Below are 27,203 nucleotides of genomic sequence, written 5' to 3' on the forward strand. Positions count from 1 at the left end.
GAATTGTCCCATGGGGTTTCCAAGGCTATAATCTTTATGGAAGCAGACTGCCACAGCTTTATCTTGCAGAGTAACTGGTCGGTTTGAACTGCCGATCTTTAGGTTAGCAGCTGAGTGCTTTAGCCACTATGCCACCAGGGTTCCTTGGTAGTTACTAGTGCTGCCATAATAGATCTCCCCCAAGTGGGTGGCTTTAAAGAACAGAAATTAATCTTCTCACAGTTCTGGAGGCTAAAGATCCAAATCAGGGTCTGAGCCAAGTGGATTCCTCTGTGAACCTGTCTCCTGGTTTCTGGTGTCTGCAGGCAATCCTTGACCTTCCCGGGCATCTGTGTTCCCTCTGCAAGTGCGTCTCTGTCTATTTTAGTCATTTTATAACTGCGAGTGATTAGGTTTAGGACCTACCTTATTAACATATCAAAAGACCCAATGTCCAAACAGGATCACAGGTACAGGGTTTAGGATTTCATACATATTTCGGGGGGACACCGTTCAGTCTATAACAGTCCCCAACCAGGACCACTTGCTGATTACATTCCTTTCTCTCCTCCCCAGAGTTTAACTTCCTGCAATTTGTGTTAATCACTCCCTTGCTTTTACTTATGTTTTACTGCTTATGTGTCCATATCTAAGCAGTATTTATCTGGTTTAGATTTGCCTAATCCTGAACCTTACAGACTTGAAAAAAGTGAAGCAGATGAAATTGATTTTGTTTATTGTGGTAAATATGTATGTAACGAAATTTGCCATTTTAACCACTTTTAAGTGTACAATTCAGTGGCATTAATTATATTCACAAGGTACCCCTCCCTACCCCCCTAGCCCATGGCAACGACCAATCCGCCTTCTGTCTGCATTTGCCTAGTGTGAACATTTCATGTAAGTAGGACCATACAATATTTGTCTTTTGTGTCTGGCTAATTTCACTTTGTACGATGTTTTCAAAGTTCAAGCATGTATTAGAGTTTCATTCCTTTGTATGGCTGCAGGTGATGTTCCATTGTATGGACGTACCGCATTTGTTTATCCGCTTACCTGGTGACAGACACTTGAGTTGTTTCTATCTTTTCGCTGTTATGAATAACGCTGTAATGAACATTAGTGTACAAGTAGCTGTTTGAGTCCTTGATTTTCATTCTTTTGGTTTTATACTTGAAATTTTTTTTTTTTTTTTTGTGCTTTAGGTGAAAGTTTACAGCTCAAGTTAACTTCTTATTCAAAAATTTATACATGTATTGTTTTGTGACATCAGTTGCAATCCCCACTATGTGTCAGCACGCTTCCCCTTTCCACCCGGGTTCCCTGTGTCCATTCATCCTGTTCCTGTCCCTTCCTGCCTTCTCATCCTGCTTTTTGACAGGAGCTGCCCATTTGGTCTTGTATATTTGATTGAGCTAAAAAGCACATTCCTCATGTGTGCTATTTTAGACAGACAGGCCTGTCTAATCTGTGTCTGAAAAATGGGCTTTGGGAATGGTTTCAGTTCTGGGTTAATAGAATGTCTGGGGGCCATAGTTTTGGGAGTACCTCCAGTCTCTGTTAGACCAGTAAGTCTAGTCTTTTTATGTGTGAAATTAATTTTTAAGTAAGTAATACATCTATGTGGAACAAAACTAAGTCTATAAAGTTCAAAATAAGGTAATATAATGTGTTCATGTGGTGAAAAATTCAAATCGTACTAAAGAAAAGTTTTCTTTCCTGTCTCCAGTTCTTCTTCCATTTTCTTGTATTTCTTTCCAGTGAAATTTCTGTGCATATAAGGGCATGTATGTATAGAAAGCAGTATCTCCTTTGGTTTGCGTAAGTGGTCAGCACCATTTAAAATTATTATCCTACACCTTGCTTTTTGTGTTTTTAATTTAAAGATATGATGAAATCATTCCACATTAGCTTATATAGAGTTACCTTATTCTTTTTAATGGTTCAATAGCATTTAATTTGGTGGACAGGTGGTCCAAGAATTACTTAATCAGTTCTCCAACTTTTAGTTAGATCATTTTCAGTCTTTTTCTCTTGCAAACAGGGCTACAATAGATTAGATCTTAGTGCTTGAGTCTATCAGTAGGCTATATTTCTGGAAGTGGCAACCCATTTCTAAGGCTTCCTGCCTCTTGTCTTGAGAAGTTTATCTGTAAGGTCTGGGCAGGTGGCTCCATGAACAACTACCCCCTTTGCCATGAGACCGGAAGAACTGGATGGTGCCTGGCTACCATTACTGACATTTTTGTCAAAGATTCTATAGAAGACCTCTGATCAGAAGGGGGAAAATGTAGAACAGAATTTCAAATCCAGACTTTCGGGAGCCATGGAGGCTGAATGAAGCCCTGAAAATATTGCCCTGAGATAATCTTTAAAACAAACCAAAAATATCCCCTGATGTCTTCTGGAAACCAAACAGTAGTTTGGCTTAACTAGTAAGGAAGTTCTGCCTTGAGAATTGGGGTCTTTTAATTGGGATCAAATTGACAACAGCAACTTGGAAAGATTAGATAAGAGCCTTAGGGGTCAGTGAGTTTATGTTAATGGGGGAGGAACAACTCAGAAAATGAGGGTGAGAATGGTTGTACAACTCGAAGAATGTAATCAATGTCACTGAACTGTATGTGTAGAAACTGTTCAGTTGGTGTATGTCTGCTGTGTATATTCTCAACAACAAAAAATAAATTATAAAAAGAAAATAAAATCTGGGCAGGTGGGTCAACTCACATTCAACTGGCGCCCCCAGGTGCTTACGTGGTGCCATGATCTTGGCAGACCCTAGAACAGGAAATGGTGCTTAAAGGCTTATACTCTAAGCATTCACAGTTGTATCGGATGGGCCTCTTCCAGGAAACCTTTGCTGATACCCCTCATTACAAAACTTCATTTTCTGCAGGGCCCTTCATTCATTTCACAACTGTTTCTGGAGGGCTGATTATGGGAAACTAGTCCTGAAGCAGACCTTGAGGATATACAGTCTGGTAGGTGAGTTAGGGAGTACCTGAGTGGTAGAAAGAGTTCATGCTCTTGGGTGCAAAACAAAAGGTTGGAGGGAGGGTTTAGTTCATCCAGAGATGCCTCAGAAGAAAGGCCTGGCAGTCTACGTCCAGAAATGGTTCCAGCCATTTCCCGTGGAACACAGTTCTGCTCTGACACACATGGGGTCTCCATGAGTCAGAGGTGACTTGCTGGCAGTTGCTTTTCAGGTGAGTTAAGACACATGCTGGACAACACTCTAAGGCTGCACTGTTCCATAAGGTAGAAGCTAGCCGCATATAGCTATTCAAATTTAATTAAAATTAAATAAAATTAAAAATGCTCTTCTTTAATTCCACTAGCCATGTTTCAAGTGCTCAGTAGCCACATGTACCGGGGAGTGCAGATATAGGACAAGCCCTGGCTTCAAATTCTGCCTGTTACTTCACAGCTGTGAAATTTGTGCAAGTAACCTGACCTTGCTCTGAGCCTCACCTGTAGAAGTGGGGAACGACAGCACCTCCTTCAGGGAGCTTTGGCGAGGATTCAGAGCGAGCATATGTGAGGGGTTTTGCTAATACGTGGTCCATAGCAGGGTCTCAAAAATCATAACTAGTATATAATTATCATTGCAGTGAGTATGAAAACAGCTCTGTGCGAATCAGCATTTATTTTCTAATAACTGGAAAATCACAGACTCTCAGCTCTGAGGTATATCCACTGTCCTTTCTAACTAGTTCCCTTGGGAAAAGCGTAGTCCACCTTCCTCCTGCCCATCCTGGAAGTTTGCCTATGACAGGGACAGGAGCTGTTTCTTCTATCTTTCCTCAGTTGTCTCCATTTTGGGGCAGAGAGCCGCTTAATCGACTCTTGATGAATGAAGAAATGATTGAAAGGGGATAATACAGGCGGATCTGACTGGGCCTTTTGTACAACTGAGCTAGAGGGTCCCGGAAGTTATTATTATGACTTTTTGAATTTCCTTGGTATTGAGGGTTTTTTTCTGCAAGAAAAAGTACATCTCTTGCATCAGCATCTTAGGGTTCCTTCCCCTCTCTCCCCTCCCTGGGGACAATTAGCCTACACAGGGAGCTCAAGGGTCTTGGCCCTTCCCCCTTTGGCCCAAAATAACCTCCCCCACCTTCAAGCAAATGCCTGGAATTCTTTCAGCAGGAGGACAAAACCTTTCATCTGCCAATTACTGATAAAGGAAAAATGCAAATATCGCTGGGGAAGGTAATCAATCAATCGGGGCCCAACATTTATTGAGTGACCACTTAGGACCAGGTGGCTGGGCAGCAATTCTGGGGGAGTTAAAGGGGAACAAACCCCGGTAGGTAGGCCCATTCTTCTCCTGGGTCCCCGGCTTCCTTTGGTAAAAGGAGGGGATTTAAATTGGGTGACCACTCAACCCCTTCCCCCTCTGAGAGGCCAGGAACTCCCCGTCGCTGTGATATATGGGCTTCACTTTTTTTTACACGAAACTGGCTGCCCTCGAATCTTTCCCTGACACCATCTTTGGGGGACACCATGAGGCCACAGGGGGATAGACTAGGGTTCCTGGAAGGAAAAGGAAGGAGAATTCAGAAATCAAGCGGTTTTTGCACGGTTTCGCTTTATTCCACTCAACTCACTTTTCGCCCCTCTCCAGCCCACACGCCCTCCTTGAAACATGTTTATTTCATTATGTGGGAGTAGTAAAGACTGTCCCTGTTCAGGAAAGCTTGGACCCAGAGCCAGGCTCAGGCCCGAGCCCCAGCAACCCCACGTCCTAGCTGTGTAATCTTGGGTGAGCAGCTGTGCCTTTTGGAGTCGCGGCTTCCTCGTTTGCAAAATGGGGAATAATACTACAACTTCCCTTTATTCAAGGGTTGTTGTGAGCAAGTGAGAAGCAAATACAACGAAGTCCCTGGTTCTTAATGGGGGCCACCAAGTGCTGTGGGCTGGATGTTCCAGGCAGAGCCAAGGAGGATTTGAGATTAGAAACAAATTCTGCTGTCCGCTAGCAGCTCATCCCTACCTAAAAGATTTTACAGCCAGTGGACTCCGATTAAAACAAACTTCAAAGAGCTGCCTTTGGGGGTGGATGGGAACGAATTACAAAAAGATAGGGCAGGAAATGTTAAGGTGGGTGAGGGGGAAGCGGTCTCTTAGGGCGACAGATACAGGGCTGACTGTTCACATCCGATCTCTGTCAGGGAAGCCACTTCCTCCCCACACGTCTGTCTGAAGGCTGTGTTGACGTGGGGAGGATCTGGGGGCTGAGCAAACATCCAGATTCATAACTTCTCAGAGCCTCAGTTTCCCCATCTGCAAAATGGCCTGCTCCAACTATTGCGCAGGGTGGATGGCGAAATAAAATTAAAAATTAAATCAAAAGCATGGGAAGTTCTTTGTAAAGTCTGTTTTCAGCATCTAAAACGTTCCTTTATTGTCGCCCTGGTGTTATATCATCCCAGGAGGAGATCAGGCCCAACAGGATGCCAGAATAGAGCTGGAGGAACGTTTAGGGCCAACTTTGCTTCACAACCAAAGTCGACCTGAATGCTGTTCGCGATGGATTTATACAACAGCACATTGAGGATTCCAGCTCTGGGGGCCGGTGTAAACACTAGGGATGTGGGAAGCATGCCCAGATCTAATAGAAGACACACATGTATGTATAGAGAGTGCCCACACCAAGAAGCCCTCTAGGATTAATCAAGGGGCGCCCAAAGTTCCCCGCGACCCATCCCAGCGCGCAGTGCCATGTTCCACCGATTTTTCTCCTCTAAGTGGCGGTTGAGGGCTTACCCTTCGCCTGTGCGCACGCAGGCTGTGTTAGGAGCCGCCAGATCCGATTCTCTTGTTATTTCATTTCTGATCATTTCTTTCCTCTTCTTTGCAAGCACAGGACCTTTAAAAATGGTCCAGGGTCTGTTCCAGGGCTTGCCACCTGGTAAAGGACTCCACAGAGGTAGCCGAATGAATGAATGAATGAAAGGCGGTTTCTCGGTCACTCTGGTCTGGCTGTATTTCCTGTGCCTTCTGTGTATGTGGGTCCACAGCTTGCAGTCCCGGGCGTGTAAAAGTTATGTAGTCCGTACAGGTATGGGGAAGCGCTAATTTCATCCTGAGCCCCAAAGTGCTTCTTCCTTATGACCGCAGGCCCGCCTGTGGAGGGGTCTGGAGAGGCTGCGCCTCCACTCCCGAATTTGGAAAAAAGACATGCAGTAGAAAAGCAAAAAAAAAAAAAAAAAAAATATATATATATATATATACAGACACACACACACAAAATGCTTTGCATTTGGGTCGGCCACGTAGGTAACGCGGTGGATCCAATGAAGGAAGAAGAGGGCAGCCCGTGGGGGGAACCCTGGGAAGTGGGGGCAGGGACTGAGGTGGGGGGTCGTTTTGGGGGGTGCCAGGCCCGGGGGTTTTCACGCCCGCAGGCTTGGCTTGCATTCTCACGCCTCCCGCTGCGGCAAGCCGTGCAAATCTACACTTCGCGGCTGCCCCCTCCTCCTGGCCGCCCTCCCCACCCCGCCATCTCCGGGATGCGCCCGCCGCCGGCGAGTCAGCCTCCAAAAGTCAGCTCTGCACACAACTCCCGGGCGGCGGCGGCGCCTGCGTGCAGAGGCGCACTCGTGACCCAACAACAAAACAGCGATGCCAGGGCGCTGAGCAGCGCCCGGGGCCGCCAGGGCCCCCTCCCCACCCCAGCCTCCTTAGGCCGCCGCCCCCGCCCCCAGATCCCCGGCCGAGGGCCCCCCCACTAGCCCCGCCGCGGGCTCGGAGCGCGATCGGCAACAATGTTTACGTTCCGGGGATTATGACGTCGACGCCTCCCCCCCCCACCCCACAACTGCTGAAAATGGTTTCCTAGGACTTTGCAAACGGAGCTGCCCAAGTGTTGGTGCAAAACTTTGTAGATTTCGGCTGTCTGGCTTGCTTTATTTGTTTATTTTCTGGTTTGTTTTCTTTGGTCTTCCCTCCTTCCCCCCTCGGCCAAAATGCTGGGGGCAGGAGTGTTGACAATTAATTGGTGAACTCTCCTAAAAAAAATGGAGGCAGAGAAAGACTCTGGAAGAAGATTGGTGTGTAGCTTTTTTTTTTTTTTCCCCCAAATCTGTATCTGGTATATGATAGATCTTTTTTTTTTTGGTTTCCTGCTGCCTTTTCTTTCCTTTTCTGTATTTTGCAAGAGGACCGGAAAAAATATAATAAATTGCATGCAAAAGGAAGCAAGCAGCTTACTCCTCCAGTCCCTTGTGAGGCTCTGAGCCTCAGACACTTAAGTGGGGAGGTGGTGGCGGGGAAAGGCGTGGAGGGGGGCTGCGCGGGCTCGGGGTTCGCCGCGGATCTGGGGGGCTCGGGGCCGGGCGCTGGGCGGTGGAGGGAGGAGGTAGGGGGATGCGAGGAGTGGCGGGGGAGTCTCCTTAGGAAGTGAGTGCGCGCGCGCTGGTGGGGCGATGAGGCAGCTGCTGGTGCGTTTGGGGGTCTCCGATGGGAGCTTTGTGGCGGGCTGGCTGCCTCTCCCCCTCTCAAGCCCCGAACCCCCCCTCACTTCTTCTTCTGGCACTGGCGGGCGGTCGGCGGGGGCGGCTGGGGGCTCAGCCCTTCCACCGCCGCTTCGCTGCTTCCCCGGCAGCTCCGGGGCGGCTCAAGCCTCAGAAATGCCGCCGGACCTGGGTTCCGGCTGCCCGGCTCTGCCGCCGCCGCCGCCGGGGCTGTGTGACCGCCAAGCCTGGCGCTGCAGCTGCGCCTCCGGGGCCTACGTCTGCCCCGCCAGCCCGCGCCGGAGCCCCCTGCCCGGGTTACATAACCGCACTGCCGGCTAATGGGCACAGCTCCACACACCTCGGGGGTGGGGATGGGGGTAAGGGGAGCCCCCCAGATGTCCCTTTCATTGCCTCCACATTCACAGGAGGAGGCGTTCCGTGTAGGGCGCAGCCGGACCGGGGGTGCGGGCCCCTCTCCTTATCCTGATTTTCAGCATCTTTGGCAGGGGCGCAAAGTTGCTCGGGGCGCAGAGGTGGGGTGCAGGGGTTCCCTACTCTTCCACCTGTTCGTGCTGGGCTCTGGGTGGGGGGGACCCCCATGTCCCCCATAACGTCCCAGACTCTGTTTTGCGTCCCCGCAGCGCCCGATCGACCGCCAGAGATACGACGAGAACGAGGACTTGTCGGACGTGGAGGAGATCGTCAGCGTCCGGGGCTTCAGCCTGGAGGAGAAGCTGCGCAGCCAGCTGTATCAGGGGGACTTCGTGCACGCCATGGAGGGCAAAGGTGAGGCGCCCCCTCCGCGCCGCCCTCTGCACCGCGGGCCGCGCGCACGTGGGGAGGGAGCTGCCGGTGGCTGGGTTCGTATTTCGCGCCCGCGTCCCCCATTCCAGGGGATCCGGTGACGAAACGAGGCCGAGCACTGGGGGGTGGGGTGAGGTGGGGTGGCGAGGGAGGAGGACAGGCGGGAACGCGGCCAGGCGTGGGCCTAGGCCCGGTGCGTGCGCGTCACCATCCCCAGGGTGGGCAGAGCTGAGGGGCCGTGGATAGAAGGACTTGGGGACGGACAGACGGGCTGTCAGACCGAGGGCGGGTTGGAGCGCTGCGTCCTCCCCCTCCCCAAGCCGGCCGCGCTCCTTGCGCGTCTTCTGCCAGACTGGAGCCGGGCAGCCCTCGGGGCATCAGGGTGAAGCCCCCCAGGCCTGAAGCTTCTAGAGTCCTGTGCTTTCGAGGGCCCTGCCAGTTAGGAACCGGAGGCGCCCGAGTTAACTGGGTGACGCCCCCACCCAGGCCTGAGGCCTGCAGTGGTCCTTCCTCGCGTGGGTTCTGCCAGGTTGGAGCAGGGGCTGGGCGAGCTGGAGTTATTGGGGTGACGCCCCCACTTACACCTAAGGCCTCTAGTCCTGCAGCTTTGACAGTTTGAAGCGAGGATGAGGAGTAATGGGGACGAGGAGTAATGGGGTTACGTTTGGACTTAAGGCTGTGAGGCTCCTCTCTCTTCGCTGTTCAAATTCAAGAATTGGGGCACTCTCCGTGAAACAGGGTCTCTTCCCAGGCCTGAGACCTTGAGAGCTTCCTCCTCTTGTAGGCCCATCCAGTTTTAGAGCAGAAGTTGCAGGAGTTCCTGGGGTTTTGGGGTGCCACTCCAGCCTGAGGCCTTCAGGGCCTGAGTTGCTCCTTGCCCCTGACAGTGGGAGGACAGCTAGGGGCGGCCTCCGGACTTAGAGGTATGCTCCAGTTTGAGTTTGAGGACTCCAGAGCCCAGGCCCACCCCAGCCTGGGCCCAGAGTAGCCCCTGCCCCCCGGAGCTCAGACCAGCCTGTGGGGTTGCATTTTGGAGATGCCCCTGCCTACTTAGGGATCTTTATATACCCTTCCAGGGTTTGTAGGTTATTTTTTTTCCTCAGATATTCGAATTTCCTTTAAATAGCTTCGTTTGCATTTTGTTTACTTCCCTTCATGGAAAACACTTCCATCCCTCCTTGAGCTGATAACCTGGGAAGTGCCTCCCTCCTCAGGGTTCCGGTTCAGCAGGCTGGGGCTGTGGGGTTATCCCCCAGAAGCCACCATCCGGCTTTGCATTTTTGAAGTTTCTCTTTTGTGCCCCTGGCCTCCTGGGGTGCTGGGCTTGGATGGTGGGGGTAGTTGTGGGGGAGGGAAGAAGACATTTCTTCCAGCCTGCAGGTTCTGCCAACTGGCTGGGAGGCTTGTCCCAGCTCCATTTAAATTTCCTTAAGGATCTTAATGCCTCTCCTTTCTCCTGCCCCCCTCCCATTTTAGTTGTTTGGCAAATCTTATGGGAAAACAATATGCAAACTCTTCCTAGCCATTTGTGAGGAATTCTTATCCCGGGGTGTCAGTCTTTTCTCTCAGGCTCAAGTGAGGAATTGGAAGCTGTCCTGAAGTCCCTGACCACAGGGGGTGGGCTGGGTGTGTGGATATGGTTGTGGGGTGGGGGGTAGAATATTCCAGAAAGGAAGTTCTAAAGTGTATCCTCCTTAAATCTGTTGTCCAGGCTCCTTTCAAAGGAGAGGGCCTTAGAGTTCTGCTAGTTAGTTCAGATCTGGCCTCAAAACTCGAGGGAGGAGCTGAGAAAAAGAATCCCTTAGTCTGGATTCAAAGTAGAAGCTTCTTAAACTTCTCTTCCTTTAAATCCTTAGGAATCCCCATTCACTGAGAGCCCCTGGGATTCTGAGCTGCTGAGGTCAGGGCTTTCCTCGGCTCTGGGTTTTGTTCGCTCCCTCTCTTCTGGGCCCAGTTGCCCTAGCCTCCTCCTCCTCCCAGACTGCCCCGGTGAACTATTTCCCTGGGGCAGGGGCTTCAGTGGCCTTTCTATCTCCCTCTGAAGGGCCAGGGAACACTTGTGTCTTCCTGGGCTGGTTTAGTTGCAAGTTTATCTCCGTCTCACTCGACTCCGTATTCAGAGGTGTGCTTGGGTTTTGGAACTGGGTGAGGAAAGAGGCTTTCTTCATTCTCCGCAGCTGTGGATAAGGAGTTTGGGGTCTATACTAGAGGGAAAACTACCATATGAGTTTTTTTTAGGCCTTACTGTGGATGTCTCCTTTGCTACCCCTCACCTGGGGAGCATCCCTCTTGCTTATCCAGTTGAAGCAAGTATTGTGATGGCCGTAGCAGAATTTCCCTATTACAGACAGTAGCATTGTGCCCAGTTCCCTGTGATTTTGGCACCAAATACACAGTTTCCAGGGAAACCAGCCCTCTTCCCCTCCCCTTCACTATGCAGGATATTACAATAAGATCTTCTTTGATACTCAGCTACAATGGGTGTCCTCCTCCCAACCTCCTCCCTGGGGCTTCAGATCCTCCCAAGTGGAAGTCTTCCATTTTGCGGTCCCTATACCTTCTGAGCTCAGCTTGGAGTGAGTTCTCTGCCCCTCAGTAACTGTGGCTCTTTCTGTGTGGGGTTCTTTCCTGAGCCTCCCGACCCAACCCTTGTGCTATTCATTGACAAGTTCTGACCCGTGGGGCACGCGGGGAATGACTGAGTGGGCAGAGGAGCTGAGAGTTGGCATGGCTGTGCTGTGGCTTCACCTCACCTATTACTCTTATCATTTTCCTGGGAACATTTGCCGTTGAGTTGGTCCCTGTGTCAAACGTGAACCCTGCCCCTTTGCCATCATTCTTCCCCTCATCAGCCGATGGTGTTTTATTCCCCATATCTCTGCTTCCTGACTTAACCAACTTGTTTTAATTCAAACATCCAAACAGATTTCAACTATGAGTATGTGCAGAGAGAAGCCCTTAGAGTCCCCTTGATATTCCGAGAAAAGGATGGACTGGGAATTAAGTAAGTTGATGAAACCAATTGCTTCTTCCCCTCTCTCCCTCCCTGACACAGTTTGTAGCTTCTTCCCACCTCCCATCACAGAGAAGGATCTTTCTATATTATCTGGGATCATTGTCTCCTGCTTCAGGCCTGTCTGAAACATATGGGGTTGCCGTGAGTCAGAATCGACTGGATGGCACTGATTTGGTTTTTTTTTGTTGTTGTTGTTGTTTGTTTGTTTCTGACAAAAGGAAAAAAACTTTTCCAAGGATTGGCCTTTTTCCGACAATTTGGGCAGACAGAACTTAGGGTACTTAGGCGGTGTCTTTTTTTTTTCCCCTGTGACCTACCGTCAGATATATGCAGGGCCTTCCTAAAGAGAATCGAACCACAGGGGGAAGCTGAGGCAGGGCCTGAGCTGTGAAGAAATTGGCCATCCTCTAAGCCCTGAGGCAGGGCACCTAGATACCCTTCTCTGGACAGACTCCCGCTCTGTGGTTTGAAACTGGTCCCTTTCTATGGAGGGAATGTTTCCTGGGGTTTTCCGCCCATGTCTCCCCTTTCTGTGCCTGCCAGAGCAGCTTGGTTCTCCTGCCTTCTGTTTACATTCTCCCACATTGAGAGTCTTTCAGAGCCCCGGGATGGGGAGAGAGCAGGAGGCAGGCTGGAAGAACAGGTTTCAGCCTCAAGCAGGGGAGGAGGCTGAGGGTGTCATCCCAGAGTGCCTCTCTCCTGAGCATCCATGGAGTGAGCATTGACTGCCAGACTTGCTTTAGGCGCTCATTCCTGTGGGCAGAAATTAAACTTCCTGTCATTGTTACCTAATAATGAATGAAACCTCAATCATCGTAAACCAGTTGCCTTTAAGTTGGTGCCGACTCATGCTGACCCCATGTGCATCAGAGTAGAACTGTGTGGCATAGGGTCTTCAATGGCTGGTTTTTCAGAAGTAGATCACCAACCTTTTCTTCCAAGGCACGTCTGGGTAGATTTGAAGCTTCTACCTTTCCATTAGCAACTATTAATCATTTGTCTCTCCCAGGGTACTCCACAGTCATTCTACCCAATGTTAACAAATGCCTGGAATTAGCATCATGTGTGTCTTTTTATCCTTCTGAACTTAAAGGGGTCCCCTCCACCATCCTTACAACTCCTATGGGGAGTATTTTCTAGACAGAGAGAGACAAGGAAAAGGCTGCCCACCTTAAAAGAGCAGGTGTTTGCCCAGTTGTCTGCCCTCCCCTTGACCCCATGTTTCCATCTTCCCTGGAGAAGTAGGTGGGAGTGGGTGTCCCAGCCTCTTCCGCAGCAGTATAGGGGTTCAGGTGTGGAGAAGAGGGAGGGGGTTTGGTTTGCCTTTTGGGATGGGGACGGGGCTCAGTGGTTCTGGGATGGCCCTCCCTTGAGGCACTAACTGGTTTACTGCCATCCCTCAGGATTATCTCATTTGGGTTCCCAAATGGGAAACAAAGGAACTCTTGGAAAAAGTTGCCTCCCTCTGCCCCAGGATAGGGTCTAGCTCTGGGGTTTCTGGCTTCTCACCAAAGGCCTTGCTACCTCTTCCTCCAGGATGCCTGACCCTGACTTCACAGTCCGAGACGTCAAACTCCTTGTGGGTGAGTGCCTTGATATGCGGGCAGCACAGAGATGCTGGAGTGGGAAGGAGGAGGAGGGCAGGGGAAGACGCCTCTACCACCTGTCTGTTTAGACTTGTAACTGCCTCTGAAAAGAAACAGCCTCACAGGAGAAGGAGGGAGGAGGGGAGCAGGTGTTAGCTGCAACCGGCTCATTCTGGACACCAGGTCAGATTGCAAAGTCGCACGAAGCCATGTTAGAAGGTTTTGCCGGCGTACAGTTTTATGAGGCTGATTTGGACCCTGGCCTTCAGCTTGGGTGTCAGCAAAGCAATCTTCAGGGTCTCCTTGGCGTTTGCTTGTGGGTTGCTGGGTAAACATTGTGTGCTTTGTGACCCCTAAAAGACTTTCAGTTTCTTGAGTGGGGGAAGGGATCTTTCCTCCTGTGTCCCCAGTGTTTCCGACAGGCCTAGATTGGGGCTTCCACTGATAGCTCGGGAAACAAAAACAAAAAACCAGTTGCTGCCAAGTCCATTACAACTCATGGCCACCCCATGTGTGTCACAGCAGAACTTTGCTCCTCAGGGTTTTCAATGGCTATGATCAAAAGCGGATTCCCAGGCCTTTCTTCCAAGGCACCCCGGGTGTATTTAAATTGCCCTGGGTGTATTTAAGGGAACCCTGGTGGCGTAGTGGTTAAGTGCCACGGCTGCTAACCAAAGGGTTGGCAGTTCGAATCCGCCAGGCGCTCCTTGGAAACTCTATGGGGCAGTTCTACCCTGGCCTGTAGGGTCACTATGAGTCGGAACCGACTCGACGGCACTGCATTTGTTTTTTTTTTGGTGGGGGGGGGGGTGGGTGTATTTAAACTGCCAACCTTCTGGTTAGTAGCCGAGCACTTAACCATTTTCACCCCCCAGGAACTTCACCACTGATAGCCTATGCTTATTAATAGAGAGGTGGCTCGTTGATGACCAGCGCTCTGGGCTCTTTACCAGGTAGCAGGTCAGGTGGCATTTTGGATCTTACTGGAAGTTGTTGAGTAGATCTGTTCTTTTCAGAAGTGTTTTTCAAGCAGCTCCTAAGCAGAGTCATATTCAGAGCTGTGAATATGACAGACCAGGTCCCTCCAGTGTGGTTGGAGCGACAGGTAATAAAGACGTAAACAGATTTTAAATACATGTGTGTTTTTGGATAGTGATAAGAGCTGTGAAGAAATAAAGCAAGATAATGGAATTATTCGCGATGGGGCTTTATTAGATGGGGTGGCCAGGAGAGCCTCCCTGAGGAGGGGGCCTTTGGACAGAGACCTGACTGATGAGAAGCCAGCTGTGCAGAAGAACATTCCAGGCAGGGGGTGGGGCCAGCGAGGTGGGGAGAGGAGTTGGGAGGTGGGAGCAGGGCCAGGTCATGTAGGGGCTTGTAGCCATTGAGGGAACTTGGCCTTGACTCCTAGTGCAATGGGAAGCCATTGGGGAGCTTTCAGCAGGGAGTGGAACATGGTGGCTATGTGATCTGATTTTTATTTGGAGGGAGGGATTAAGAAAAAATTTTTTTTTGAGATAAAGTTCACAGACCATGAAATTTACCATCGTAACCAATGTAAGGTATACACTTCAGTGATTTTTGGTATAGTCACAATGTTGTGCATTTTTTACCACTGTCTTAACTCTGGAGTGTTTCCATTACCCCAAAAGGATTCTCCATATGGCCCAGCTCCGCTTCTTCTCCGTTCCCTGTTAACTACCAATCTACTTTCTGTCTTTATAGATTTGCCTGTTCTGGATAAACCAGAAAAACCCAAATCCACTGCTCTCAAGTCAGTTCTGACTCATTGCGACCCTATAGGACAGAGTAGAACTGCCCCGTAGAGTTTCCAAGGAGCACCTGGTGGATTTAAACTGCCGACCTTTTGGTTAGCAGCTATAGCGTTTAACCACTACACCACCAGGGTTTCCTGTTCTGGATATTTCATATAAAATCATGGAATATGTGGCGTTTTGTGACTGATTTCTTTCATGTAGCTTAATGTTTTCGAGGTTCATCCGTATTGTAGCATGTATGAGTACTTCATTCCTTTTTATGCCACGTTTTATTTATCCATTTTTCTGTTGATGGACATTTTGGTTGTTTCTACTTTTTGGTTATTGTGAATCATGCTGCTGTGAATATTTACGTATACGTAGGTTTTTGTGTGGACAAAATGTTTTCATCTCTCTTGCGTGGGTAGATGCTGGGTCATGTGGTAACTCAAAGGCTGGGAGTTAGAAAACCAGAAGGGAAGATTACGTTCGATATTTCTTAAGCTGAAAGAACTGAAGAAAAAATTCAAGCCTCGAATTGAAGTTTTGAAGGATCCTACGGGCAAGATACTGAACGATAGAGGAAGCATCAAAGGAAGATGGAAGGAATACCCAGAGTCACTGTACCAAAAAGAATTGGTCGATGTTCAGCCATTTCAGGAGGTAGCATATGATCCAGAACCAATGGTACTGAAAGAAAAGTCCAAGCTGGACTGAATGCATTGGCAAAAAACAAAGCTCCAGGAACTGACAGAATGCCAATTGAGATGTTTCAACAAACAGGTGCAATGTTGGACGCGTTCACTTGTCTATGCCAAGAAATTTGGAAGACAGCTACCTGGCCATCAAACTGGAAGAGATCCATATTCGTGCCCATTCCAAAGAAAGGTGATCCAGTGGAATGTGGAAATTATTGATCAATGTTAATATCACTTGCAAGTAAAATTATGTTGAAGATAATTCAAGAACAGTTGTAGCAGTACATCAATCAGGAACTGCCAGAAATTCAAGCCAGATTCAGAAAAGGACATGGGATGAGGGATACATTACTGATGTCTCACGGATCTTGGTTGAAAGCAGAGAATACCAGAAAGATGTTTGCTTGTATGTTATTGACTGTGCAAAGGCATTCAGTTGTGTGCCATGACAAATTATGGATAACAATGCAAGGAATGGGAATTCCAGAACACTTAACTGTGCTTGCGCAGAACCTGTACATAGAACGAGGGGATTAAAGTCAGGAAGTACATCAGGTTTGTATCCTTTCACTGTACTTACTCAGTTTGTATGCTGAGCAACTGATCTGAGAAGCCAGACTATATGAAAAAGAATGGGGCATCAGGGTTGGAGGAAGACTCATTAAAAACTTGCAATATGCAGATGACACAACCTTGCTTGCTGAAAGTGAAGAGGACTTATATAGCACCTACTGATGAAGATCAAAGACTCCTGCTTTCATTATGGACTATACCTCAACATAAAGAAAACAAAAATTCCTACAACTGGACCAATAAGCAACGTTGTGATAAATGGAGAAAATATCGTAGTTGTCAAGGACTTCATTTTACTTGGATTCACAACGAACGTCTGTGGAAACAGAAGTCATTGGGCAAATGTGCTGCAAAAGACTTCTTTAAGGTATTAAAAAGCAAAGATGTCACTTTGAGGGCTGTCTTAGTCATTTAGTGCTGGTTTAACAAATACCACAAGTGGATGGCTTTAAAAAAGAGAAATTTATTTTCTCACAGTCAAGTAGGCTAGAAGTCCAAATTCAGGGTGTCGGCTCCAGGGGAAGGCTTTCTTTCTCTCTTGGTTCTGGAGGAAGGTCCTTCTCATCAGTCTTCCCCTGGACTAGGAGCTTTTCCGCACAGAGACCCTGAGTCCAAAGTATGCACTCTGCTCCCAGTGCATCTTTCTTTGTGGTATGAGGTTCCACTCTCTGCTTGCTTTCCTTTCCTTTTGTCTCTTGTAAGATAAAAGGTGGTGCAGGCTACACTCCAGGGAAACTCCTTTTGCATTGTATCACAGATGTGACCTTAGTAAGGGTGTTACAATCCCACTCTAATCCTCTTTAACATAAAATTATAACCACACAGTACTGGGAGTCATGGCCTTACAAAGTTGACACATATTTTTGGGTGACACAGTTCAATCTGTAACAAGGACTAAGGTGCTCCTGACCCAAGCCATGGCATTTGCATTTGCCTCATATGCGTTCGAAATCTGGACAATGAATAAGGAAGGCCGAAGAAGAATTGATGCCTTTGAATTGTGGTGTTGGCAAAGAATTGAATATACCATGGACTGCCAGAAGAACAAACAAATCTGTCTTGAAAGAAGTACAACCACAATACTCTGTAGAAGTGAGGCTGACGAGACTGTCAGGAACTTTGGACATGTTATCAGGAGGGACCACTCCCTGGAGAAGGACATCATGCTAGGTAAAGCAGAGGGTCAGCGAAAGAGAGGAAGACTCTGAAGGAGATGGACTGACACAGTGGCTCCAGTGGGCTCAAATACAGCAATAATTGTGAGGATGGCACAGGACCGGGCAATGTTTCGTTCTGTTGTACATAATAGAATCGCCATGAATCCGAACAGAATTGATGACATCTAACAGTAGTCACAGCATGGTAACTCTTAGGGTGAACCTTTAGAGGTACCACCAACCTGTTTTACTTTCCCACCAGAAATACATGAGGGTTTCAATTTCTGCACATTTTTGCCAAAACTTGTTATTTTCAGTTTTTTTAAAAAATTATTATCTTCATGCTAGTGAGGGTGAAAGGAGTCCTGATGGTGCAGTGGTGAAAATACTCAGCTGCTAACCAAAAGGTCTGTGGTTCGAACCAACCAGCTGCTGCGTGGGAGGAAGATACGTTAGTCTGCTTCTGTAAAGATTCCAAAACCCAAACCCATTGCCTACGAGTCTATTCCTGCTCATAGCGACCTCATGTAAAGGGCAGAACTGCCCCACAGGGTTTCCAAGGCTGTTACCTCTACTGAAGCAGGCTGCTACATCTTTTTCCCTTGGCACATCAGTGAGGCTGGTGGGTTCGAATTGCTGACCTTTCAGTTTGCAGCTGAGTGCTTAATCACTGTGCATCCAGGGCTCCTCCATAAAGATTACAGCCTTGAAAACTCTATGGGGCAGCTCTACCCTGTCCTGTATGGTACCTATGAGTCAGAATTGACTTGACAGCAACAGGTTTTTCGGTACCATTGCCCAAGGCTTATTGATGAAGATGAAGGACCACAGCCATCAGTATGGATTACACCTGGACACAAAGAAAACAAAAATCCTCGCAACTGGACCAATAAACAACATCATGATAAATGGAGAAAAGATTGAAGTTGTCCAGGGTTTCATTTTACTTCGATCCACGGTCAACGCCCATGGAAGCAGCAGTCATGAAATCAGATAGGCATTGCATTGGGCAAATCTGCTACAAGAGACCTCTTTGAAGTGTTAAAAAGTAAAGATGTCACTTTAAGAAGTAAGGTGTGCCTGACCCAAGCTGTGATATTTTCAATTGCCTCGTATGTGTGGGAAAGCTGAACAATGAATAAGGAAGACTGGAGAAGAATTGACACCTTTGAATTATGGTGTTGGCGAAGAATACTGAATATACCATGGACTTCCAGAAGAACGAACAAATTGATCTTGGAAGAAGTACAGCCAGAATGCTCCTGTGAAGGAATGAATGAATGCTTATGCCGGATAATGGGTACTCAACAAATGGTCTCCATTATTTATCATAAGGGCACATACTAGTCTCTTAGGACTGCCATTACAAAGTACCACAAAGTGAGTGGGTTAAAACAACAGAACCTTATTGTCTCACAGTTGTGGAGGCTAGTAGTCTGAAATCAAGGTGCTGATGTAGCCATGCTCTTGAACACTCAAGGGAAGGAACCTTCCATGCTTCTTCTAGCTTCTGATGGCCTTAGGCATTCCTTGGCTTGTGGCAGCACCACTCCAATCTCTGCCTCCATCTTCACATATTTGTCTTCCTTCTGTGTGTCTTCCCTTTCTGAAAGGACACCAGTCATTGGATTAGGGCCAGTGCTACTCCAGTGGGAAACCATGGTGGCATAGTGGTTAAGTGCTATAGCTGCTAATCAAAAGTTTAGCAATTCGAATCTGCCAGGCGCACCTTGGAAACTCTATGGGGCAGTTCCACCCTGTCCTATAGGGTCACTGTGAGTTGGAATCGACTTCACAGCAACGGGTTTGGTTTTTTTGGTTTCTACTCCAGTATGATCTCATGTTCAATAATTGCATCAGCAAAGAGCCTGTTTCCAAATAAGGCCACACGTACAAGTACTACGGGTTAGGACTTCAGCGTATTTTTTGGAGTCACAATTCAACCCATAACAGAGCAGGACATGGATTTGATGAGATTCTCTTTGTAATCAGAGATTTAAAGCCAGATACTCAAATTTGGGGTTTAGGCAACACCACAGCCTCTGTCAATACCTATGGCTTTCCTTACATAACAAGAAGGGCAGATGTTGCCCACCTGAGCCTGTTGAGGAATGATCTCTCATGCTCTGGTTGTGTCCAGGCTCCCTCTCTATTCTCTTGGGTCTCATTCTTCTCGTCTCTCGTCGCAGAAGCAGGGTATCCAGTGATTCGGCCTCTGACATCCTCGCCAGTTCTTGTAAAGCCTAGAATGGCAAAGTGGGAGCAGTAATACCTGCCCCATGTCCCTCCTGGCATTTCTGTGATGATCAAAGGGAATGATGAATATTAAAGTGCTTTGTAAAGTATTATAATGTACTCGGAAAATTTGAGGGCTGCCTGTAATAGCCATTAGCATGAGTGTTTTTTTCTCTTCTATTTTCTCTCTTTTATTTTTGTTGTTGAGAATATACACAGCAGAACATACACCAGCTCGACAGTTTCTACACTTACAGTTCGGTGACATTGATTACATTCTTTGAATAATGCAACGAGTCTCATTTTCTGAGTTATTTCTCCCCCGTTAAGATAAACTCACTGCTCTCTAAGGTTCCTATCTAATCTTTCAAGTTGCTGTTGTCAATTTGATCTCACATAGTTCTTAAAAGAGTATAATGCTCAAGGCAGATATTTTTTTGCTAGTTAAGCTAAACTATTGCTTGGTTTTAGGAAGACTTTAGGGGATATTTTTGGTTTAAAGTTGAAAGAGTATTTCCTGTTTCTTATTCATTGTAAGGGTTCTTTATATATTCTGGATATGATTTCTTTGTTGGGTATACGTATTCCAAAAGCGTTCTCCTACTTTGTGCGTTGTCTTTTCATGATCTTAAAGGTGGCTTTGAATAAACAGAAGTTTCTCATTTTCAGATAGATCATTTTGCTATTTTTAGTCCATTAGTTCTTTTTGTGTCTTGCTTAAGAAATTTTTATCTACTCCCAAGGTTGTGAGGAGTCCTGCTGGTGCAGTGCTTAAGAGTTTGGCTGGTAACCAAAAGGTCAGCAGTTTGTATCTACCAGCTGTTTCTTGAAAACTCTATGGGGCAGTTCTACTCTGTCCCATAGGGTCCCTATGAATTGGAATCACCTCGATGGCAACGGGTTTGGGTTAAGGTTATGAAGATGTTTGCAGGTTTCTCTTAAAAGGTTTTATACTTTTTAACTTATATTTAGATCTGTAGTTCTTCCAGAGTTGATTTTTTGTTTGGTGTGAGATAGGGATCAAGACTCCTTTTTTTTTTTTCCCCGTATGGATATGGAGTTGACCCAGGATATTTATTTAAAAAACTGTCCTCTTGCCTCAGGGCACTGCAGTGTTGTCTTTGTCATACATTGGATGACTGCATTTGAGTGGGTCTGTTTCTGGATGCTCTCATCTATTCCATTGGTCAGTTTGCCTGCCCAGAAGCTAATGCCTCACTGTCTTAATTAACTTTACAATAGCACTTGCTATCTGATAAAGCCTTCTGGTTTTGTTCTTTTTCAAGATTGCCTTTGCATTTCCATATGAATTCTAAAATCAGTTAATCAGTATTTTAAAAAACCCAGTTGTGATTTTGATTGGACTCCTGTGTTGATTCTATGAACCAGTTAGGGAAATTGGCATTTCTATAATATTGAGTTTTCTAATTAATGCACATGGCATGCTCCTCTCTTTATTTATAGTGTTTTATTGTAGAGGATTTGTGTAGATTTTTCGATTTATGCCTAGGTGTTTTCTTTTTTTGGGTTGTTATAGTAAAGAATATCTTCTTAAGTTAAACAGTTATGTCGTCTGCTAGCAAAGTCAGGTTTATTTTTTCCTTTCCAATCTTTATGCTGTCTCATTTATTTTTCTTGCCTTATTGCATTGGCTGGGACCTCCATTCACAGTACACTTTTAAAAGTTCTTTAACTTCCTTTATTCCTTTTGATACTTAAAAGATCCTGTGAGGCACGGAAGAAGAGTGTTTTTTCCCCCAACTTTTTATTTTGAAAAATTTCAAACCTACAGAAAAATCGCAGGAACACCCACATATGGCCTTTACCCAAACTCACCAATTGTTAACATTTTGTTATGTTTGATTTATCTCTACATATGCACAAACACAGACACATTTGTCCAGTTGTTCAAGAGTTTGTTGCAGATACCATGATAATGTGAAGACCCCATAAACACTTCAGCCCTAAATGCTTCAGCAGGCCTTTCCTAACAACAAGGGCGTTCTCCTCCATACTTTCAACATCCTCCTGATCACACTCAGGAAATTTAACATCGTTGATAATACTAACAGGTAATGGACAGTCTGGATTTAGATTTCCTAGTTGTCCCCAGAATGTCCTTTATAGCAGTACTGTTTTATTTTGGCTTTCAATCCCACATGCCTGTTTTGTCTCCATTACTCTATAACATCTTTTTTTTTTTTTTTTATGGTAAAAATACGTATAACAAAACATTTGCCATTTCGTTATATTTTGCACATACAATTCAGTAACATAAGTTACATTCACTATGGTGTGTAACCATCACCAACTATCTATTTCTGAATTTTTTGATTACTCTTAACAGAGGCTCAGTGGCCCCTAAGTGATGATCCCTCCTTCCCTTCCCTCCCAGCCTTGGTAAACCAAAACCAAACCCATTGCCAATCGAGTCGATTTCGACTCATAGCGACCCTATAGGACAGAGTAGAGCTGTCCTACAGGGTTTCCAAGGGTATAATCTTTTTTTTTTTTTTTTATTGTACTTTAGATGAAGGTTTTCAGAACAAACTAGTTTCTCATAAAATAGTTAGTACACATACTGTTTTATGACGTTGGTTAACAACCCCACGACATGTCAGCACTCTCCCTTCTCGACCTTGGATTCCCTCTTAACAACTTTCCTGTTCTCTCTTGCCTTCTAGTCCTTGCCCCTGGGCTGTTGTGCTCCTTTAGTCTCATTTGTTTTATGGACCTGTCTAATCTCTGGCTGAAGGGTAGACCCTGGGAGTGACTTCATTACTTAGCTAAAAGAGTATCCAGGGGCCATACTCTTGGGGTTTCTTCAGTCCAGTAAATCTGGTCTTTCCAAGGCTGTCATCTTTATGGAAGCAGACTGCCACATCTTTCTCCTGCAGAGCAACTGGCGAGTTCAAAATGCTGACCTTTCAGTTAGCATCCCAGCGGTTAACCACTGTGCCATCAGGGCTCCTTCCACCCCTTGTAGCCACTAATAAACTTTGGTTTCTATGCATTTGCCTCTTCTAGATATTTCGTGTAAGGGGGATCATACAATATTTGTCATTTTGTAACTGACTAACTTCACTCAGCGTAACGTTTTCCGAGTTTATCCATGTTGTAGCATGTATCAGGCCTTCATTTCTCTGTATGGCATCAGACCTTCGTGTCTCTTTATGGTATGGCTTTTTGTTTATCCATTTTATTTATGAATGGGTATTTAGGTTGTTTCCACCTTTTGGCTGTTGTGAAAAATGCTACAATGACCACTGGTGTACAAATAATCTGTATTCCTGCTTTCAAGTATTTTGAGTTTATACTTAGAAGTGTACTTGCTGAGTCATATGGTGATTCTATATTTAACTTTTTGAGGAACCTCCAGCCTTATTTAAATTTGTTTAAAATTGTAGACTGTTTGTTTTTTAAGTCCTGGAATAGTTCTTAGAGCTCTCTAGTGCTGCTTTCCCATTTCACAGATGGGGGAAACCGAGGCCTGGAGGGCAGTGACTTGCCTGAGTTGCTCAGATAGTAAATGGCACATCAGAGAGTAGAACTTAGATGTGGGTCTGAATCTTAGCAATGAGAGCAGCTGATGCTAACAGAACCCCAGAGGAAAAGCAGGCTTGTGGGAGCGGGGGGGGGGAGGGTAGATAAATTCCACACTGGCCTCATTGAATATGAGCTCAGGAGAGAAGTCAGGGTTGGACAGGCAGGTGGAGAAACATCCATCTGGCAGGATGGTTAGAGGTGGAAGAAGGGGCAGGTGTATGAAGTCAGGTACGCTGGATCATGGGCCTTAGGGAGGAAGGCTTCATGAGGGAGTGGTCAGCAGTTTGGTCCGCAGGTGTGGTTTTTCTTCCGGTGGAATGAACACAGATTTGTCTCACCTTCTTTCTTCTGGAAGCACTAGTGTTCTGAAATCAGAGTCTTGATAGCAGTAGAAGCCTAGGGAAACTATACTTGTCACTACCCATTGTTTTCCTAATGCAAATTATTCCTCTGTGGGGTAACTTCTCAGAAACGTGGATAAGAGCATCAGCTGCCAGACCTTAGTATGAGATCTTACTATGAGCCAGGGAGAGAGACAGACCTGTAGACATCGAGTTGATTCTGACCCATGGCAGCCCTACGTGTTACAGAGTAGAACTGAGCTCCATAGGGTTTTTTGGGCCGTAATCTTTACAGAAGCGGTCACCAGGCCTTCCTTCCACAGTGCCGCTGAGTGGGTTTGAACAGCCAACCTTGTGGTTAGCAATCGAGTGCAGGTAGTTTGCGTCACCTAGGGACCTATGAACCAGGGACAACTTCTATATTATATCATCTAATCTGCATAAGCAAACCCTGGAGGCGTAGTGGTTAAGTGCTACGGCTGCTAATCAAAAGGTTGGCAGTTCAGATCCACCAGGTACTCCTAAGAAACTCTATAGGACAGTTCTACTCTGTCCTACAGGGTTGCTATGAGTCGAAATTGACTTGATGGCAATGGGTTTGTTTTTGGTTTTAATCTTCATAAAGCCCTGGTTATCAGTATCTGAGTTTAATAGATGTCAAAACCGAGGTTCAGAGTGACTTATCCAAAGCCAAATAGCTAGGTTGTGGAAGAGCTGAGATTTGTATCCAAATCTGTCTGTCCCTAGAGCTCGTGCTTGTAACTTCTGGACGACACTGTGGTCCACACTCCGTGTCTCTTAGTCCAGGAGTCTTTGGTGTTGTGCTGTTGATGACTTTTCTGATTTTCATGCCTGGTTGGGGTTGGAAACCTGGTGGAGCAGTGGTTAAGTGCCGCGGCTGCTAACCAAAAGGTTGGCAGTTCGAATCTGCCAGGTGCTCCTTGGAAACTCTATGGGGCAGTTCTCCTCTGTCCTATAGGGTTGCTATGAGTCGGAATAGACTCGACGGCAGTGGGTTTTTTGGTTTGGTCGGGGTTAGCGTGGTTTGCTAGTCTAGGTTTGTATCTTCTCATGTCCATTTGTCTCAGAGGGCTGGGGTCTCCAGCCCAGGGCACAGGGGACAGCCAGCCTGGCAGAATCTGCCTGGGGTAGTGAAAATAGGTGATGGGGGTGAGGAGCTGGAAGATAGTAGTCCTTAGGGAAAACCCGGGGGACTTTTTTCTCTATTGTCTTAGCGTACATTGAGGAAACTGAGGCCTGGGTCCGGGAAGAGGCTTGCTCTAAGTTGTGCAGTGACATAGCATCAGACCTGGGATCAGACCTCAGCCCTGAAACCCCCCTCCTTTCCTACACCTTTCCTCCCTCAGTTTGAGACAGTGTCCTCAATAGGACCCCTGCTTATTTTTTTACGTACCTACAGCTTTATTGAGATATCATTCGCATACCATACGATTCACCTACTGTTGTCGTTAGGTGCCGAGGAGTCTCTTCAGACTCATAGCCACCCCACGTGACAGTAGAACTGCCCCATAGGGTTTTCTAGGTTGTAATCTTTATGGAAACAGATTGCCAGGTCTCTCTTCCATGGAGCCGCTGGGTGGATTTGAACCACCAGCCTTGCAGTTAGCAGCTGAGCACTTAACCCTTGCACCACCAGGGTACCTTTAGCAGGGGGTATTGAAAGTATACCAGGCTATGGTTTTTAGTACATTCACAGAGTTGTGCAACCATTACCGCATCAATTTTAGAACGTTTTCATCACCTCATAAAAGAACGCTACTCTTTGGGTATCCTCCTTGTCTTCCCATCCCCCAACCCTGTTGTTGTTGTTAGCTGCACTTGAGCCACCTCATGCACAACAGAACCAGACGCTGTCTGCTCCTGCACCATTGCTGTGCATTGGCTGATTTTTGGAAGTAGATCGCCAGGCATTTCTTTCTAGTCCATCTTAGTCTGAGGCCCCACTAAAACCTGTTCAGCACCATAGCAGTCTGCAAGCTTTCACTGACAGGGTGGTGCCTGTGCATGGGGTGTGTTGGCCGGGAATCGACCCTGGGTGTCCTGCATGGAAGGTGAGAATTCTACCACTGAACCACCAAACCAATCTACTCTCTCTGTCTGTAGATTTCCCTAGGAGCCTTGCTTTTAAGTTTACGAAGTGCTTTCAATCATTGTGTCAGGTCACTAGGGCAGGTCCTTTCATCTCCACTTTACAGATGAGGAAATGGAGGCCCAGAGAGGCTCACAGCCATACTCAAGGCCTCACTGCTAGGAAGTCATGGAGTGAGATTTGAACTTGTGGCCAGTGTGTTTGTGAATATACGCTCCCCTTGTGAGATGGATAAGGAGATACTCCCAAAGAGCAGAATAAAAATGGGTCCAGAAACTGGAGGATGATGGAGAAGGTTCTAAAACTATGATGTGGGACAGGGCTGTGCACTTTCTGAAGTGTGGGGCTTGGAGGGAATCAGGGTCAGTGCCTGTGTGTGCTTCATATTAGCCCTCAAGGTGACTTTCAGTGGCATCCTCCTGGCTCCAGGCTCACTCACGGCTCTTGATGCTGACCAATGGAGCCTTCAAAGCAAGGGCCACTGGGCTGCAATGAATTTCTGCAGCTGGAGTTTGTCGGACATGTGTGCAGCCTGTGAGCCCAGAGAACCAATGAGCGTGGGTAGGGGAGGGGAGGTGGGGACGAGAGAGGAGGGAGGGAAGGCTGTACTGAGCCTGGGCTGTTGGCCTACTTAGGAACGCCAGGCACCCTCCTCGTGGAAAATTTCTCCTGCAACCCGTTGACTTTAGGAGCTGGGTGGAGGCGGGGGGGGGGTCCTGCTCTGTGGATCCCTTGCAGATCCCAACAGGCAGCTTGTCCCTGTCAGCTGTTTCAGGGGCAGCTGCTCCCCAGAGCTTGGAGGGCCACATTCCATTCTTAGCACTGACCTGTCCCTTTGGGCTGCTGCCTCCTCCCCATGCTGAGCTTCTGTCCAAGACGGGCACTCATGCCCAGCTCACTCTTGCTGTGGGTGGCCGATCAGCCCGGGAACCTGAGAAGATGGAGTGCTAATTCTTAATCTCCGAGCTAAGGCCAAAAGGGACTGGCAGGCCCCCAGTGTCCCCAGTGACCCCTTGGGCAGGGCTCTTGGTCTCTTGCCCCCTTCCATGTCCCCCTGGCTCGCATCGAAGGGAATTGATCTGAGCACGCAGGAACTCGACTGAAAACCAGTGTGTTGGCCCTGGAAAAGGACCTGATGTGATCTGAGCCAGGGGTTTTCACAGGGAACTCCCAGGATTCCAGGTCTGAGTTCTGGGCCCCTCTGTCTCCTGCTTCAGGCGCAGCTGCTTGTGTTTACTAATGTGTATGGCACCGGCCAAAGCTTTTGTTTGAAGAAAGCCTTCTGTGGCAGAGAAGAAGAAAGGTGAACTCTTCCTCTCTTCACACACAAGGTGACAGAGGCCTAGAGTGGGGTCAGTGACTTGGCCCAGGGACCACCTATTGCAGTTGCTGGGACTAGAACTCAGTCCAGAGCTCTTGGCCCTCCCGTCCCAGTGGCCCTGGAGTACCCACAGTTTATGCTGTGGCTTTCCCTGGGCCCCAGCTGAGCAAAGCAGAAGTCATTCACTGTATCCCAAATCGGGGTCTTCACCAGTAACTGGTTGCCGTCAGGTGGATTCTGACTCGTGTCGACCCCCTGTGTGTCAGGTAGAACTCTAAGTTTTCAATGGCTGATTTTTTGGAAATAGATCACCAGGGCTTTCTTTGAGGCATTTTTGGGTGGATTCAAACTGCCAGCCTTTCAGTTAGCAGCTGAGTGCCTTAACCGTTGGTACCATCACCCAGAGACTCAAGTGAGAGGAAAAGAATCCTTTTTCTCCAGGTGGAGGCTGTGGTGTCTGCGCAGTCCCACACGGGGGAAAGAGCGCCTTTTCTCTTACTGTCTGATTAGAACACTTCCTCGCCTGTATTCAGAACCTCACGGCTCTTTCCGCATCTCATACCTGCTGTGCAGGTAGTGGGAAGTGTATTATAGACGCTACCATGTACCTGACGTTAGGC

General features: G+C 47.3%; 1 protein-coding gene across 12 annotated transcripts in view; it reads left to right on the forward strand.

The window, feature by feature from the left end:
- KDM2B (lysine demethylase 2B) overlaps positions 1-27,203 on the forward strand; it is a 155,779-nt gene that overhangs the window by 25,955 nt on the left and 102,621 nt on the right. For 2 of the 12 annotated variants that reach the window (XM_023539270.2, XM_023539271.2), the window contains exons 1-4: positions 7,379-7,424; positions 8,081-8,225; positions 11,169-11,247; positions 12,796-12,842. In XM_023539270.2, the coding sequence (XP_023395038.2) occupies positions 7,410-7,424; positions 8,081-8,225; positions 11,169-11,247; positions 12,796-12,842 (286 nt within the window). In that variant the 5' untranslated portion in view covers positions 7,379-7,409. The other 10 variants (XM_023539264.2, XM_023539265.2, XM_023539267.2 and 7 more) reach the window with 9 other exon arrangements.

This window comes from Loxodonta africana, chromosome 19, assembly GCF_030014295.1.
Source record: "Loxodonta africana isolate mLoxAfr1 chromosome 19, mLoxAfr1.hap2, whole genome shotgun sequence".
Classification (NCBI taxonomy): domain Eukaryota; kingdom Metazoa; phylum Chordata; class Mammalia; order Proboscidea; family Elephantidae; genus Loxodonta; species Loxodonta africana.